We start from the raw sequence: 15,250 nt of genomic DNA on the forward strand, positions 1-15,250 counted from the left end.
AAAACTGATTGACATTCAGTGCTCGTGAAAACTGGTCAGGTCAGTATAGTCAGGACTGAACAACTTAAAGGTCTAGTCAAGGTCTGATGTTACATCATTTTACATAATTAAACCTAAAAAGAAAAAATCTTACTGCTGATCATTTTATGTAAAGGTTTATTCTGCTTGGATTATAGTTTTCTTGCTTTTTTTAAGGCTCTAAAATACTGATTTCTCTCCTGCCTTCTGGGTAGCCCTTTATTTTAATACAGTATAGAGCTTAAAACTTATGAAATCACCTAAAGCCAAGCCTTGAATTTTAATGCAAAGACTAATAACAAATCACGTTTCAGGAGACTGGTGTCTTTATTAACCCTATCATGCTATTTGTATCATACTTGATACATTACATTCTGTGGCCTTCATGTCACCCACATTAACATTACTAAAGCCTGTTTAACGGCCCATCTGCAGTCTGAAAGGCTGCTGGGGAGAGGAGTGTTAAAAGCGACGTGTGTGAATGGGTCGTTCAAATACCAGCTCCAACCAGGAGGGAGAGCTCTGAATATGGATATAAACACTCACACACACTTTGGTCCCCTCTTGGCAAAATCTGAAAAATTTCACCAGAGGCCATAACACAAGAAATTATGACAATTTAGAGCATGTCCAAGTGGGGACTTAAAAAATGTCCCTGTTAGTTTTGGTTGCCCCCTGTTGGTGACTGTGTAACGATGAGTATGTTCCCTGTTATATATATGCGCGAGTGCACACACACACACACACACACACACACACAACTTCCCAGTATAAACACCTATCTGAGCCTCTTGAGCAAGACTTGAGAATACTATGAGCAACAAGGCAAACCAATTTAATGATCAGAATCCAAGCACATGGATGATTCAGATTCAAAACATTAGCCTTGGGATTGCTTTGCTGCAGAACAACACACACACTCACAGCTGTGAGTTTGTTAGTATTCAAGCGAGTGTTAGATGGGGGGCTAAGAGGGGCAACTACTTACATCTGTGGAAGATCTAGAAGGACACCAAGTTTAAATCATTGCCACACACAAACACACAATCAACACCCCTCTAAGACGAAAAAAAAAAGATTATATGATAACACACGTGCACGCAAATACTCACACACACAAACCAAATGAAAGTGAGGGAGATGAAAAAGATGGACAAACACACTAACACAAACACACACTGCTATTCATTGCAGCTGCATTTTTCACTGTCAAATTGAAACGGAGGTGGAGGGGACGCTGATGACAAGGTTACATTGTATTTACTGCAGCGAGAGACGGAGAGAGGGTGAGAGAGACTGAGAGAAAGAGAAGAAGAGAAAGAGAGAGAGAAACAAGAAGAGGGAAAGAGAGAGCGAGCGAGAGAGGTAATTGATGTTTTAGAGTTGTGATATTCTCTGTGGTCCCTCATATATTACAACAGGGCCCTGGAAGCTACAATATTCCCCCGCTGAGCCACACACATACACACACACACACACACACACAACAACACACACCCATTCATATTCCTCTCTCTGACAAAACACATTATTACTCGGTAACATAGTGCGGCACAGGGCAGCACTGCCAGCTTTTATTAATAGGACTATGCAGGCAGAGAGAGAGCTAGATAGTGCTGCATCAGGAAGTGTTGCAGCTCTCCGTGAGCTGGCTCAGAGACCAGTTGTTATTGCGCTCATTCGTTTCTTAGAAAAACTAAAAACTGAACAGGTGTGGTAGAAATTCTGTAGAAATTCAGAAACAGTTTGAGTATGACTTCCAATCAGTGACTGGATTCTAGTCTCATCAACTCACAAAAGTCTTAACAAAGGAAACTAATTTGAGTCATTTCATGAACTAGACTACAGAAGTGTATATATAAATGAATAAAAATCCAGAGAGAGCAAACTCTAATCACCAGAAACATGATTATCAGCATCAGCATTACAACAATTTACAGCTGCATCTGTTTCTTTTTCATCAGCACTAAAATAAACACCTGTCCAATACAGTTAGTTTCATTTAGCTCTGTAAAATGTATAATTAAGACCCTGTTGACACAAACTTTCTGTGTAGTTAAATTAATCAGCATGATTTCACAGTCACTACAAATACTCTTCAAACCTAAAAAGATACCCTGCAGAGAGTGTCCGCAGTCCTTAAGTTCAGTATTTAAGTGGGGGTTTATTTAAAAAAAAACAAAAAATACAACCATCCTAGAAAAGTGCAGTTTGCTGCAGGTTGATAAGTTTGACAAGATATGTGATCGGCAGATGGGAGCAGCGACTATAACAAATTGTGCTTTGGTGCGGAAAAAAATATAATAGTGCTCCTTTATGCTGTCCGCAGGAGCTGTCTCTCAAAATCAAAACTTTTGCATTGTCAGCTCCACATGGAGAGCTTGACTGCAGCTAAATCTGGTTGTAATGAATTTAAAACGACTTAATCCACTCGTTGTCTGAAATTTGTTTTCCCTATACAGATTAGTGTTGTAGTGGCTTATCCCCAGTGGATGCAGTGGGTAGAGGGCACAAAAAAGAACAGCAAGTTGTCAGTTCATCACAGGGAAAAAATCAAGACCTTCTAACTACGAGTTCAGGTACTAACCACTGACATGTATATTGCCAACCATATTAGCCCATGTTAAAACAATTAGAGTATTTTTTCTTTCCTAAAAATCTATGAGGGTGTTCAAAAATCCGTTACAGGCAAACCTTGAGCCCTAAATCGGACTGGTTAGTACCTCTGCTCTGTGACATCCTCCAGTGAATCTGGGCTAAGAGCCATAATGAAAACCAGCCATCTTATCTAATTTGTTCTGGTGCTCAGACAACACAGAAATGGAAAACACTAACTGATGCACCTAGATAAATAATGTGTGCAGGCTTCTGCTCACTTCAAATCTCACTAGATTTTCTCAAAGAAAAATAATCCATTTTAGCCAGGAGGACTATAAATGTAGTATTAGTGTTATTTTTCCAGTTCATGAGCTTGGTATAAAGTAGAAGTATTTGTAGGACAAACCTGCATCCGATAGTGCTGCACCACTTTGACTCTGTGTGTAAAAGTATGTACCTGAAAGAGCCTTTAGGGATGTTGGCTCCCACATTTTCCACTTTCAAAAAAATTTAAGAGATTTCTTTAAGTAAACTCAGCAAAAGTGTCTTGTGACATTGAAGACATTTTAAAGGGGGCAGTCAACCTAGTGGAAACGTATGCACAGTATCTGTTTTGGTACACTTGGTTTAAGCTCTAAAGGACATTTTGATGCTCAAATATGGTGATAATGAGGTAATCAGCCAAGGCAGTAAAATTAATTGAGAAGAATTAAGAAAACTATCTGTCAGGGAGCACTCTACAACAGAGTAAACCAAGGTTTATTCCATTAGCGCTGTTACAAATTAAAGCTGGGGTGTGTAGTTTTCTTTAAAAGGCAAAAGTGTCTTGTGTCTCCTAGGCCTCAATACAATAACCTGTATGAGTACTATAGTTCATCTCAGTGATCATGGTCGTGATTGTTATCCTGATGCAGCTATACGGCAGGTATTCTATGAGAGTAACTGTTCTTTTTTCTTTGCAAAATTGTGGGCCTGTAAATATTTTTCAAATAACACACTGAATTTCTAGCTAGCTACAAAACATGAACTTTAATTAGCAGTAGCCATGAGCCTTTGGCTCCGTTAAGCAGAAGAATATAATATTATCAGAATTTTCTCTCCATTTCTGAAACACTTTGCTGATCATAAAACACGCTTTATTTTGTTTATTGACACTCTTTTTGATGATTCCTTCCTTTTCTGGGTTGTTTTGTGGCATAGGTACCTGCTACCAATATTGGAATAGCAAATTTTTCTGCAGGATTCTCCACCATTGAATCAGGCTTTCACCATCTGAAGGGATGTGCACGCACATTTGAATTTGTGTAACAGCAATAGCAATGCCCTTTTTCAGTAATGAACTGTGATTGGCCAAAGTCTCCCATCACGGACTTATAAAGTCTGAAAATAGAGCCAAGGAAGTGCATGAATCTAGTTTTCACAGTACACGTTAGTTACAGCATGCTTTAAGTTTACAATGGAATATTTGCCCAAAAGCTCAAAACAAACAAACAAAAAAAACCCACAAAGCCTACACCAACTTTTTTAGAGCTTATGAGATGTAGCGCATGTAGATGCAGCAGTCAGTAGCTCCTCAAATCCTTGCTACTTTTTTGCTGTATTTTGCTGTATTTTCATTACCATGACCCCTTCTGCTGAAGCACGACTTTTCTACGATAGAGAAGCACTTATCAACATCACAAAAAGTTGTGTGGGTTTTGAACTGTACTCAGCTGACCTCGAGAAGATCCCCACCGGTGGCATGTGCTGAGCTGCAAGTCAGACCAGATGGGAGAAATGAAACCTTAAAGCGCTGGACAAAGAGAGGGGAGGAGAGCCGGCATCAAGGCAAGGCTGACCCGACTTGGATCGAGAGCTTCTCCTCTACCAAGCCTTCTTCTGGCTAATGTCCGGTTGCAGGAGAGTGGAGTGAATGAGATGTGATTAAGGCTCACTCAGGAATGGGAGATCAGAGATTGCTCTGCACACATCTTTACAGAGACATACTTAAAACCCTGACATCCCGGATCGAGCTGTTGCACTGGATGGACTGACCTTGTGGGAGTCATTTGGACACAAGACTCTGATGCAATTCAAAAAATGCACTGCAGGAATTTAATGATGCCACCAGCAGCAACATGCCCAAGGAACTGGAGAGAATTTTCATAGTAGCTGCTGATTTTAATTAACTCATCCTTAAACTACAACGATATAGCAGGATCAAGGAAAAAAGTAATTTTGTTTTTTAAACTTGGTTTAAAAAATAACCAATAAATCTACCTTCTACCTTCTACACAGTATGTATTCCCCTATTAGCCCATACTGCGATGTATCACCAAAGTGGTCATTAACAAAACATATTGTAGGACAAATAATGGTAAAGTGAATGGCAGACACATCATTACATTTCATTAGGTTCAATCATGCCTTTAATACTTGATTCATCAGTCTAGTAGCAATGAAGTGGCAAAGATCGCTGCCCAAAAACTGGATGGATTGAGAGGCTCTTCACACCTGTGGTATGCACTGGCACTGACAGGTGTTTTCCCTTAATTAGCCTGATTAGATCTCTTCTCAGCACTGTGTGTGTATGGACTGAACTTGATTGATCCTCTTGTTGCATCTATTACGGTGAGACAACTTACAAAAGATTATTTTTGGTGCATTTATTTTGGTGGCTTAACATAATTCGCGGCGCAGTTTTACCCAACCTTAACCTGAGCTGAGGTCTAATTAAGCAGAATAACTAACAGTTGTGGGGGTGTGCAGGACCTTGAGAGTACGAGGCAGACAAAAGCTAGCTACTACAAGTGTGTTTTGCATGAAAGATATGTTTACAGTGATGTTTAAAAAAAGTGTCACTACAAACATCCAGACACATTAATGACAAAGTTTTGTGAAGTAAACGTTTCTCCAGGTACAGAGTTCCTAGAAACATTGACTCGGTCCTTGCTGATGTCCAGGGCTCCCAGTAGAACTCCATTTAATTAATTCAGTATTACCTCTGATTGGTTCACTGCCCAATAATGGAGACGCTGGTAATGATTATTCACATCTCGATGATTCCATTAGACCGCTCTGTCTGTGTCAACGTGCATGTGTGTCAGCAACAACACAGCCCCCCCCCCTCACACACACACACACGCACATGCACGCAGACACACGCACACGCACACGCACACGCACACACACACACACACACACACACACACTCATACTCATACTCACACACAAACACGTAGCCATGTGAAGCTTCATCTCCATACCTCACTCATGCCCTTTCTAATAGGTCTCTCACTGTTTCACAGAACTGTACGATAAATCCAGTGTTGCATATACAGGTCTGACAGACATTGTAATATACAGCATTTTAGCTAAAATGTATTATTGTTTTAATTAAAGAACATTTATACCTTCTTCATGGCCCGTATCTAAATTAATAAAAACAAGAATAACCAAAAGTGTAGCAGATAATTATTTTCTTCTTTTGTTTGCATCATTAAACTGGAATGCAGAGTTAGAAAATTGCAGCAACTACAGTCAACTTTGTCTTAATAATGTATCCCTTGCTGTTGTATCTAATTAAATAATATCAATTTTGATGAAGCCACATCTTGATAATGCTGTTTGTTATTTTACATGAGGCAGTTCAGTCCAGTTTCAATAGAGAAAAGAATCCTTAAGTTAACACATCCAGCTTAACAGATTATCAATAATTGCTATCTCAGCTTTTGACTCTTTGGAATTGATTTTATTTGGTTTGGTTCAGCTATTTTTAAAGCACATATTTAAATACATTACATAAATCATATATTCGTATTGATTTTAAAATAAATATTTGAATAGCCAAAGGACACACAAAGATGCATTTAATGCAATGTAAGTAAAGGTTGAAAAAGAAAGATGAAAATACACATTTAGTTTTTAGATACTACAATTTTCTGTTGCTTTTCCTTTAAGCTTACCAAAAGTCATAGCAAGTTTGTTTGTGGGGTTCCTTTTTTTTATTTTTTTTAGGTATCATATAAAGGTATGATAGCAAAATTTATTTAAGTATCAGTCTAAAGGCCATGGAGGGATTACTGGCTTTCTGAGAGTCATACTGAAAAATTAAAACATTTTTTTCTGACCCTTACTGCTTCAGTAGATACTGCTCTCTGTCTTTAGGGCAGTACATATGAATAAATTAATTATTTTTTCACTCTGTGGCACCAAGACATATTCACTATTTAAAAACAAGTCAACAAATTTCCACGTCAGAAGCCTAGTTAGTTGCAACAGTTTTAATCATTGCAATTTAGCCTGAATAAAAAGCCTCCTTTGTGTGTGTTGGTCCAAGTGTTTTGTTTTTTTCCACACTTGAGGTTATTGGTTCACAAAAAAAAATGTTCACATGAAAAAAAGTATTTTCAGGAGCAGTTACTTGGCAAAACAAATTACATAGATAACCTCCTTTAGAGTTGACAGATAAGTGTATAAACAAATACATATATTAGGATGGTCTAACGTGAGGTATTAGAGATGAGAGTCAAATGTTTAAGCACAGAAAAATAATGAAAATTGGATTTAAGTTACAGAAATATGCCTTCAGAGGGCAACAAGTCTCATTTCTGTGAGCCTGCAGGGCCATGGCACCTCAGTGATAATGGATGTGGGACTCATTTGTATTCTCAACACGTACACACAGAGGAGGACAATTTATAAAAATAGTCAAACACACACACACACACACACACACACGCACACAAACACACACACACACACAGTGGGGTTGGTAAAAACCCAATACTACCACTCAATACAAAAACAGAGGGAGAAGTCACTACATGTCAGGCAGATTGGAAAATAGTTGCCCCTCTGGACTCTACTGAGATGTTGGGATCAAATCAATTTGCCCAAACACAAACTTCACCTCTGTGTATTACTATAATGTCATTTTTTTAGGAAATGTTGTCTTACCATTGGTCCGGCTGGACCAGTCTCTCCTCTCTCTCCTTTCTCCCCAGCAAGACCCTGTAAAACAAACAGTCATTACATCTCAGCTGGACCAGTGGTCGCACCGATAGCTACCAAAGGACCAGAAAAACCAATATCAGTTATCCTAATAAGATGCTCGGCCACCACACGTCCCCTCAACAGCTTCAGCGTGCTTTGGACAAGATCCTTTGAGTGTCTGGAAGTCTGTTTGAAGCATGCCTCAACATTTGTCAGTTAACAGAGGAAGGTGGTTGACAGCACAATAACGTGTCTGTGTCTAATTGCACACATTCTGTGACTTTAGTGGGGAAAAGTGTGTGAAAAGGCAAACAGCACACTCTTTGTGACTATGTTTCCATTAAAATTTAATGTTGCAGTGATGTAAATAAAATAATGTGTGTACCAGTTTTCAGTTTTTCCAATTTTTTACCACTAGCGTATTTTATCAAAATATAAGAGTAACAGTTGTTTGTTTTGGGAGGGAGCTGTAGCCGAGTTATGCACACACTACCATCATGTTGAAATAATTCAGTAATTGTGGAAATTTCCAAAATGTGATATTAAACTGCCTGTCAGTTTGCACATACAAACACAAGCAAAGTCTTACCGGGGGTCCCTGAATAGAGAGACCACTGGGTCCCTGAGGACCAGGCGGTCCTGAGGGTCCAGAAGGGCCGGTCTCTCCCATTGGCCCCTGCGGTCCCTGTGGAAATAATTATTATTAATTATTATTATTAATAATTATTTTAAGATTTTTTTACTCAACTTTGCAGAAAAATGGAAACGGAATCCTTGAGGTGCTCAAGAACAAATGGAAATGTGAACATCTTTAATCACCACTGTGCAGTTGTAGATCATGTGATCAGGACAGTTATATTAAACTGACGTTACTATGAGAAGATTTTGTGAGCACAATTTTATGAAGATTCTTCTTTCTATCATTGATTTTCTCACCTGCTAGAAGCCTCATCAGCTCAATAATATCACTTATTCATGAAACATATTTTAATCACTGTAAGAATTCTTAAACTGTATGCTCCTCAGAAGTAGCGATGTGGAACCAGAGTGGCATTTAAAATAACATGGAAGTTAGATCTGATTTCTGGAAAGATAAAAATATCAAATCTAAAATATTAGCTGTTCATGACAATGCCTGGTCTTAGCAATGTAGTTGTGATAACAACTACATTGCTAACTACATAACAACTACTACAAAAATCTAAATAATGTTATGTTTATGTTTATATGAAAATGTAACGCTTATATCCGCTGAGGTAATAGATGTGTGCCCATTTCCTCAAAGTCTGCGACTAATCAACACATACATTGTCCATCAACTTAAAAATACAAACTTCATTAGACATCATTGCTACATGCTTACTACCACTGGTTGCTTCCATAATGAATCTACCACAGGAAATAGATTTGGACACTTGTCCATCCATCTCTAATCAGGTTGCGCTGGTATGGCGGCTCATTTGATCCATGTGTATGAGCTGCTGACAGGGTTCCTGCAGCGGGAGTCAGGGAAGAGGAATTCCTGCAAACCGCCACTGATTCGCAGCATTCGTAGCTTGTTGGCTCAGCAGCAGCAGTAGCCAAAGTAATCTTCACTCAGGCTGTATTTATTGTTTTACTGTTCAGCCGTATAGTTACTGGCTTCATGTCTTACTTATCCATGCAATCAAAAGAAAGTTTGGATCAGATATGAATGAATGGAGTGGGGGGAAAAATAAACAAGACTAAAATGTGTCATGGTATGTTTAACTAAATGATAAATATCAGTAAAATATAACGCAAGACTACATGAAGAGATGAATCGATTTAATTTGCTTAAAGGTTTATTTTAATAACTGCACAAGTTATTTTCCCATTTATCAGCTCTTACACTGCAACAAGTAACATAGACAAATGGTTAGTGAGAATGAAAAAGGATGAATTCATGGAGAAGCTGCTCTTACACAACAGAATAATCCAACTATTCAAATAAACTTGGCTGTAGCTGCAGAGGTATAAATGCTGCTGAGCTAAGACAAGTGTGATCTGGCAGGCATGTCTTAATATATATGTGTGCACTGTGGAGTATGTGTGTGCCAACAGGAAAATCTGACTCCAAAACTAACACAATCACACCCATCAAATGTAACACATATGGACTATATTGCAAAAAGCCTTGCATGGGTTTGATCACGTCTTTGTCTCAGGCTTGGGATGTGCTTAAGTTCTGGGTGGGCCCCTTAAAGTACTGCACTCGATGCACTGTCGCTAAGTCAAAGTGGGACATAAAAAAAGCTTAGTGTCTTGACTGACAGCCCTGCGTGTCTAAGCAGCAGTGGCAGGACCCCTGCTGCTTCAAAACACATTTCTTTTTTAAACCTAAGATTAAATTACAAACATGGGAACTGAGAAACTTGCAGCTTTAGCTCTTATACTGAGTGCCACAGCTGGATGCATGGTAAGAGTTTGGAACAGACTGCCATAGCAAATCTGTAGCACATGCAAACTCTACAGTAAATCATTTATTAATAGTCCAAGACAGGGTTTGCTGGAGCTGTGTCTATTAAAGACAGGACAGTACCAGTGGTGATAGTGGTGATAAGAGACTGCCTTCAGTCTGAGGCAAGAAGGAAGATTAGGTAGTCTGGAGAACTGATAAAGCGTTTTCCAAAATGACCACTTCTTTTAGCCCAAGGGTGCTTCACATCCAGTCTTGAGGATGAAGTGGGCTGTTGTTGAGAAGGCTCTTTGTTTGTGTGTCAAGTAACTCCTTTTCTTTATCAGGATGGGGCAGTTCTGTCCTTGGAGAAAGAGGTTTGGATCTGCCTGTTCAGATTATGAGTAAAATGTGTAAGAAGTGGGACATTGAGGTACAGAGCTAAGTGCAATTGATTCCAGTTGAAAACTTACCCGATGCCTCTGACTGAACTATGGCACATGAAATCAGGATGAAGCTCTTTAATGCTCAGCATGTTTGAGAAATCCAGTCTGAGCAGCCCCATTTCTGTTAGCTTGCTACTTCTCTCTCATTTGGAAACATAATCATATAAAAGATGCAAGATAGACAATATTTGACACTAATTATGATCTGAAGGTTTTGCAGAATAATAAATGGTCTCTGAAATTAAGTGCATTTTACTAACCGTCACTCCTGGCTCTCCTCTGTCTCCTCTGGCTCCCCTTATGCCTGGCCCGCCCTGAAACACAGGCCAAACGCACACTGTAAAAACAGCATAGTCAGTGTTTGCAAGTTGTGCACCCACAAAGAGAGTAACAGCTAAGAAACACATGTTTGTAAAACGCCTCCCTTTCAATGATGGAAATTGGATTTCATTTTTTTAAAAAAATCTAATAAAAGTGGAACTGCACGGGTCTTTGATATTAATGGATTATGAATTTGATGGACAGAGGCCAGTGCTGATCTGTGCTGTAAACTGCCCCTCTGAGCTCTGCACTTTATCACGCTGCATCTGTAAGAAAGTCTGGAATTGTAAACCTCAGACTGACCCCTCGAGCCACAAGGTTTATTCATGGACAAACTACACACATCTGCTAATCATTGGCTCATTTGGGATACATCCTCTTCCTGTGTTTGCTTAAATAGGTCTCCCCTGGGAATGAGGGTGAGACTAGGTAGTTCCTGCAGTATTTAGCCAGAGGGGACAGGAGGGATGTTTGCAAGAAGAATGAGGAATATGAGAAGAGACACACAGAGGTGGTAAAAGGAAGTGGTAATGGAATCATTATATTCTTGTTTTTTACCAGATTGTAATCTATATCATTTTATTAGCATAATACCACAGTCACTTTCTCTATACATACCAGTGAAAATCTGAAGTTTTACCGTTTGCTTTACCATTAAGGAGTCATTAGGTCTGACACTCCCACAGTGCGGTGCTCTGAATAACTGAATAGTACATTCCCACAGAGCTCTGAATTTACAAACAGTCCAGTTTGTGCCAGATTGGCCCCCGTACTCAGTGTGAGGGTTCCTGCATGCAAAGATTCTCAAAATAATACATTTCACTCTGTCACTGAATGGCAAGTTTACGAAATGCTTTGTAATCGATATTACTTTAGCATACAGTTAGTATAATGTAGCACAGGCAACACAAGCTGAGATGAAACTCCAAACAAAGGGTATAACTAGGCAACACTGACAAAATACAAACCAAGATTCTGTTACTACATTGCCCTTTTTTTGCTTAAAATCTTTTCAGAAACATGTTTTAGCTGACCATCTGTAATATGAGATCATTTGTTACCAGCTGACCGCCCATGAGTGAAATGGACAAGTACACATTACGTCACCTAATAGGTTGGTCTAGTATAGGTACATGGTACAAGGTAGATTTATTTGTCATTTTTCTTAAACATGGCTTAAGAAGAAATTAAATTAAAGTCGACCCTACATCCTGCTGCATCTTTCTGGCATCAAAGGAGGAGCTGAGGAGTCTCACAGCCTGGGGAAAGAAGCTGCTCAGGCATGGTGCAGCGCATTCTGGTAGTTGTTCGTTTTCTACCTCATGAGCAGAACCAAATGCCAAAGTCCCTTTTCTGTGTTTTCTCTGGTCATGTGTTTCTGTCTTTCTAATGCAAAAATGCATGCAAAAAGCCTAGTTTTATGATAAGACCATTTTCAGGCAGTGAAATACTTCTTTCAATTTTCCTTTTGGCAGCAAAAAGACACAATTAAACTTTAGGCAATGACTTTAATTACAGCACTTTTGAATCAAATTATGCAATTGTAAATTCATGTTAGGACAAAAATATGTGTTATTCAAAATGATTGATTGTGTTCATCAATTCAGCAATTCGTCTCTGCATGTTGTTTTGAATGGATTTTCTCAAACAATGTGACTACTTGTTGGAGGTCGGGCAAACCTGCAGAGAAACTGAAATCAGCTTTGACTAGCAGCAATACAAATAATTGTGTTTGGATTTTTCATGGGTGTTTCATGGCGACAGAATAAAGTACAGCGCTACTATCATTTAACTGAGCAATTTGATGCCAAGGACGAATTTACATTTTTTAAACAACACTTGCATCTCGAACAGCATGGGCACAATTCAATCTGAACAAACTGAGATGGCAGGCAGCATCAGCCTTGTTTTCCTTAATGTCAGATTGATTGCTGAGTGATGTTTGGTATTGAGCTGAGTCTGTGCCAAATCAGGCGGCACAGATTGCAATTCAGTTGAGGCAATCAATATTATTTCAAACATGACTCAAAAATTTAAAGAACTGAACAGGCCTGCTGCTGTGCGAGACAGGAAAAGACATGCGACTGACAGCGAACACAAACACAGAAATTACTCTCAGGAAGGCAAAACTGCATTATGGATGGTGATATTAGAGCAAGTTTCTGTTGTAGCCATACTTTAGATTGCCAAAATGCTGCCTTGTCTGTGTAGATACACTACAGACAAGAGTCCGTTTGTTCTGCTCAATACCAACAAAAAACCCACCTTTATTGGGAATGCCTAAGCTCCAAAAATCTCAATGATCAGATGCCAGCTACTATAGTTTTTTAATCCTTTCAAATAATTATTTGCTCTCCAGCTTATTTGCCCTCCACTTGTCTTTTTTTAATGCAAGCTTTCTGTGTGTTTAGACACTACATCAGGTATCCCCACAGATCCAGGTATTATTTGTTTTTCTCCATACTCCTTGGTTCAGAGTGAGCAAAGTCTCTGCAGCACAGCAACAAATTCTGTACACATCCATTGTTTATACTGAAAGCCTCTGTTTTCACAGTCTGTTAGGACTCTGAAAGTTTTCCTGTCTGTAGGAAGCTTGCCTTCCACAGGGGATACAATACATTTATTGTGTTAACAACCATTATATTGTGTTAACAAGGGGAATGGCACTGACTTTTCATCCTTACTCAAAACCCTGCCGACTATAGGGTGCCGTTTAAGCACCAAAGTGGCTATGATTTCACCATTAAACCATTCATCTACACCCGTATGCTGCAGTTAAAATGTGATTTAAGAAGCCCATTCAATGCTGGCGAGAAATACTGACACAGACAGAGAGACAGACACAGACACAAAGAGAGAAGCAGAAAGTGGTACAAAAAGAGAAAAAAAGAAAAGAGCCTCAGGCGTGTGGATGAAGTGGAGGTAAAAGAGAAAACAGAGAAAAGAAGAAACAAAGACAATGAGGAGCTGAAAGCTTTACAGTACTGCTATTGATCTAGTTTGGAGGGAGAGCGACAGTGAAAAACAGAAAAGGAGAAAAGAGATGGAGGCGATAGAAGTCAATGAGAGAGGAGAAACAAAAAACACAGAAAATAAGTCTTTGCTAATTAAGTCTTCAATGTATTTTTTAAGTCAAGAGATGAGAGCATGAGGTTAAATTTCATGGCATTTTCTTCAAATTAAGTTCAACTACCAGTAGTTTAAATGCAAATCCCGAAGCAACTAGCAACTTATTTTGCATTAGCCATGAGTGAAACCCATATGGCTTGTCTTAACTGACATCTTTAGTATATTCTTCTGGTAAAAGGATGAAACACTGAAATCTCAAAGAAGAACACAGACAGAAATAAAAGGACGTAGAAAACTAGAGGACGGGGCTGTGGCCTGTGGACATAACCCTACAGAAGAGTAAGTGGATCCGGCTTGTCGGACAGGGATGGAAATTGGGGGGATTGTAATCAGTTGTGATACATGGAATTGCAACATAATTACTTTCTTAAACTACACCGATGTTGACCCAAACCCCTCTCATGCCCTCACTACCCGAGGGCAGAGACAGAGACAAAGACAGAGAACTAAAGAGAGGAAAGAAAATGAGAGAAAACAAAAGAGATGTAGAAATGGGGGAAAGAAGAGAGAAGGGAATGAAAAATGCAAAGCAGAAGATAGAGAAAGAGAGAGAAATAGCGAGAGAAAAAGAGGAGAGAATATAGACAAAAGTCTCAGGCTGTAAATGAGCTCATTTACTTGCTCTCATCTCTCAGCCCCTATCAGGTTTTACCTGCGGCTGCGTGAGGGGAATACAGCTGCACCACAAGCTCATCCCTTCTCTCTCTAACATATCGCCACCCCAATGAAAACGCCCAAAGATTTCTAATTCCACATTTCACAGGATTCATTCAAAAAGCTTGTAATTGGATAGAACTTGCTCAATGTCAAAGAGAGTAAAGACCTCTGCACGTCAAGTCTGTATTTTGATCAGAAGTTGTTACGTTTAAAAAACCAAACAAACAAAAAAAGACTTCTTAACATTGTGTCAATCGCATTTACACAGATTCAAAAACTTTCTATCGTCATTAAAGCTTTTGGAACGCGTTACTTTTCTGTAATTTTTTAACATCATCACAGGCCCTTAGAGTTGTTTGATAGAGATGCACTGAAGACAATGTGCCATAATCTGCAAGATACATACATCCGCAATAAGAGGAAGGTACAGGGCGCACAGTATCATTTCATAACTCAAACAGCTGCCTTTAACAGGTCAGATAGTAATATTCAGGTGGATGATGATGACGAGGAGGAGGATTTAATAGAAGATGAGGATCACATACAGACAGAGAGAGAGCGACAGTGTGAATACAGAGAGGGAAGACAGCTCAGCCTCTTCATGTAGCCGCAGTGCCGAATGCTAGATGTAGGCAAGAAGCGAAGAAAGCAAATGCATCTATTTTGTCTTGTATGGCAACATATTTATTAG

At 39.2% G+C, this 15,250-nt stretch overlaps 1 protein-coding gene across 2 annotated transcripts in view; it reads right to left on the minus strand.

The window, feature by feature from the left end:
• The window catches only part of col14a1a (collagen, type XIV, alpha 1a), a 195,724-nt gene that overhangs the window by 61,713 nt on the left and 118,761 nt on the right, over positions 1-15,250 (minus strand). For both annotated transcript variants that reach the window (XM_042490363.2, XM_088084067.1), the window contains 3 exons: positions 10,713-10,766; positions 8,180-8,275; positions 7,555-7,608 (listed from right to left, as the gene is read on the minus strand). In XM_042490363.2, coding sequence (XP_042346297.2) covers positions 7,555-7,608; positions 8,180-8,275; positions 10,713-10,766 — 204 coding nt within the window. The remainder of the gene's footprint in view (positions 1-7,554; positions 7,609-8,179; positions 8,276-10,712; positions 10,767-15,250) is intronic.

The sequence above is a fragment of the Plectropomus leopardus genome, chromosome 11 (assembly GCF_026936395.1).
Source record: "Plectropomus leopardus strain MGB_pleo_1.0 chromosome 11, ASM2693639v1, whole genome shotgun sequence".
Taxonomy (NCBI): Eukaryota; Metazoa; Chordata; class Actinopteri; order Perciformes; family Serranidae; genus Plectropomus; species Plectropomus leopardus.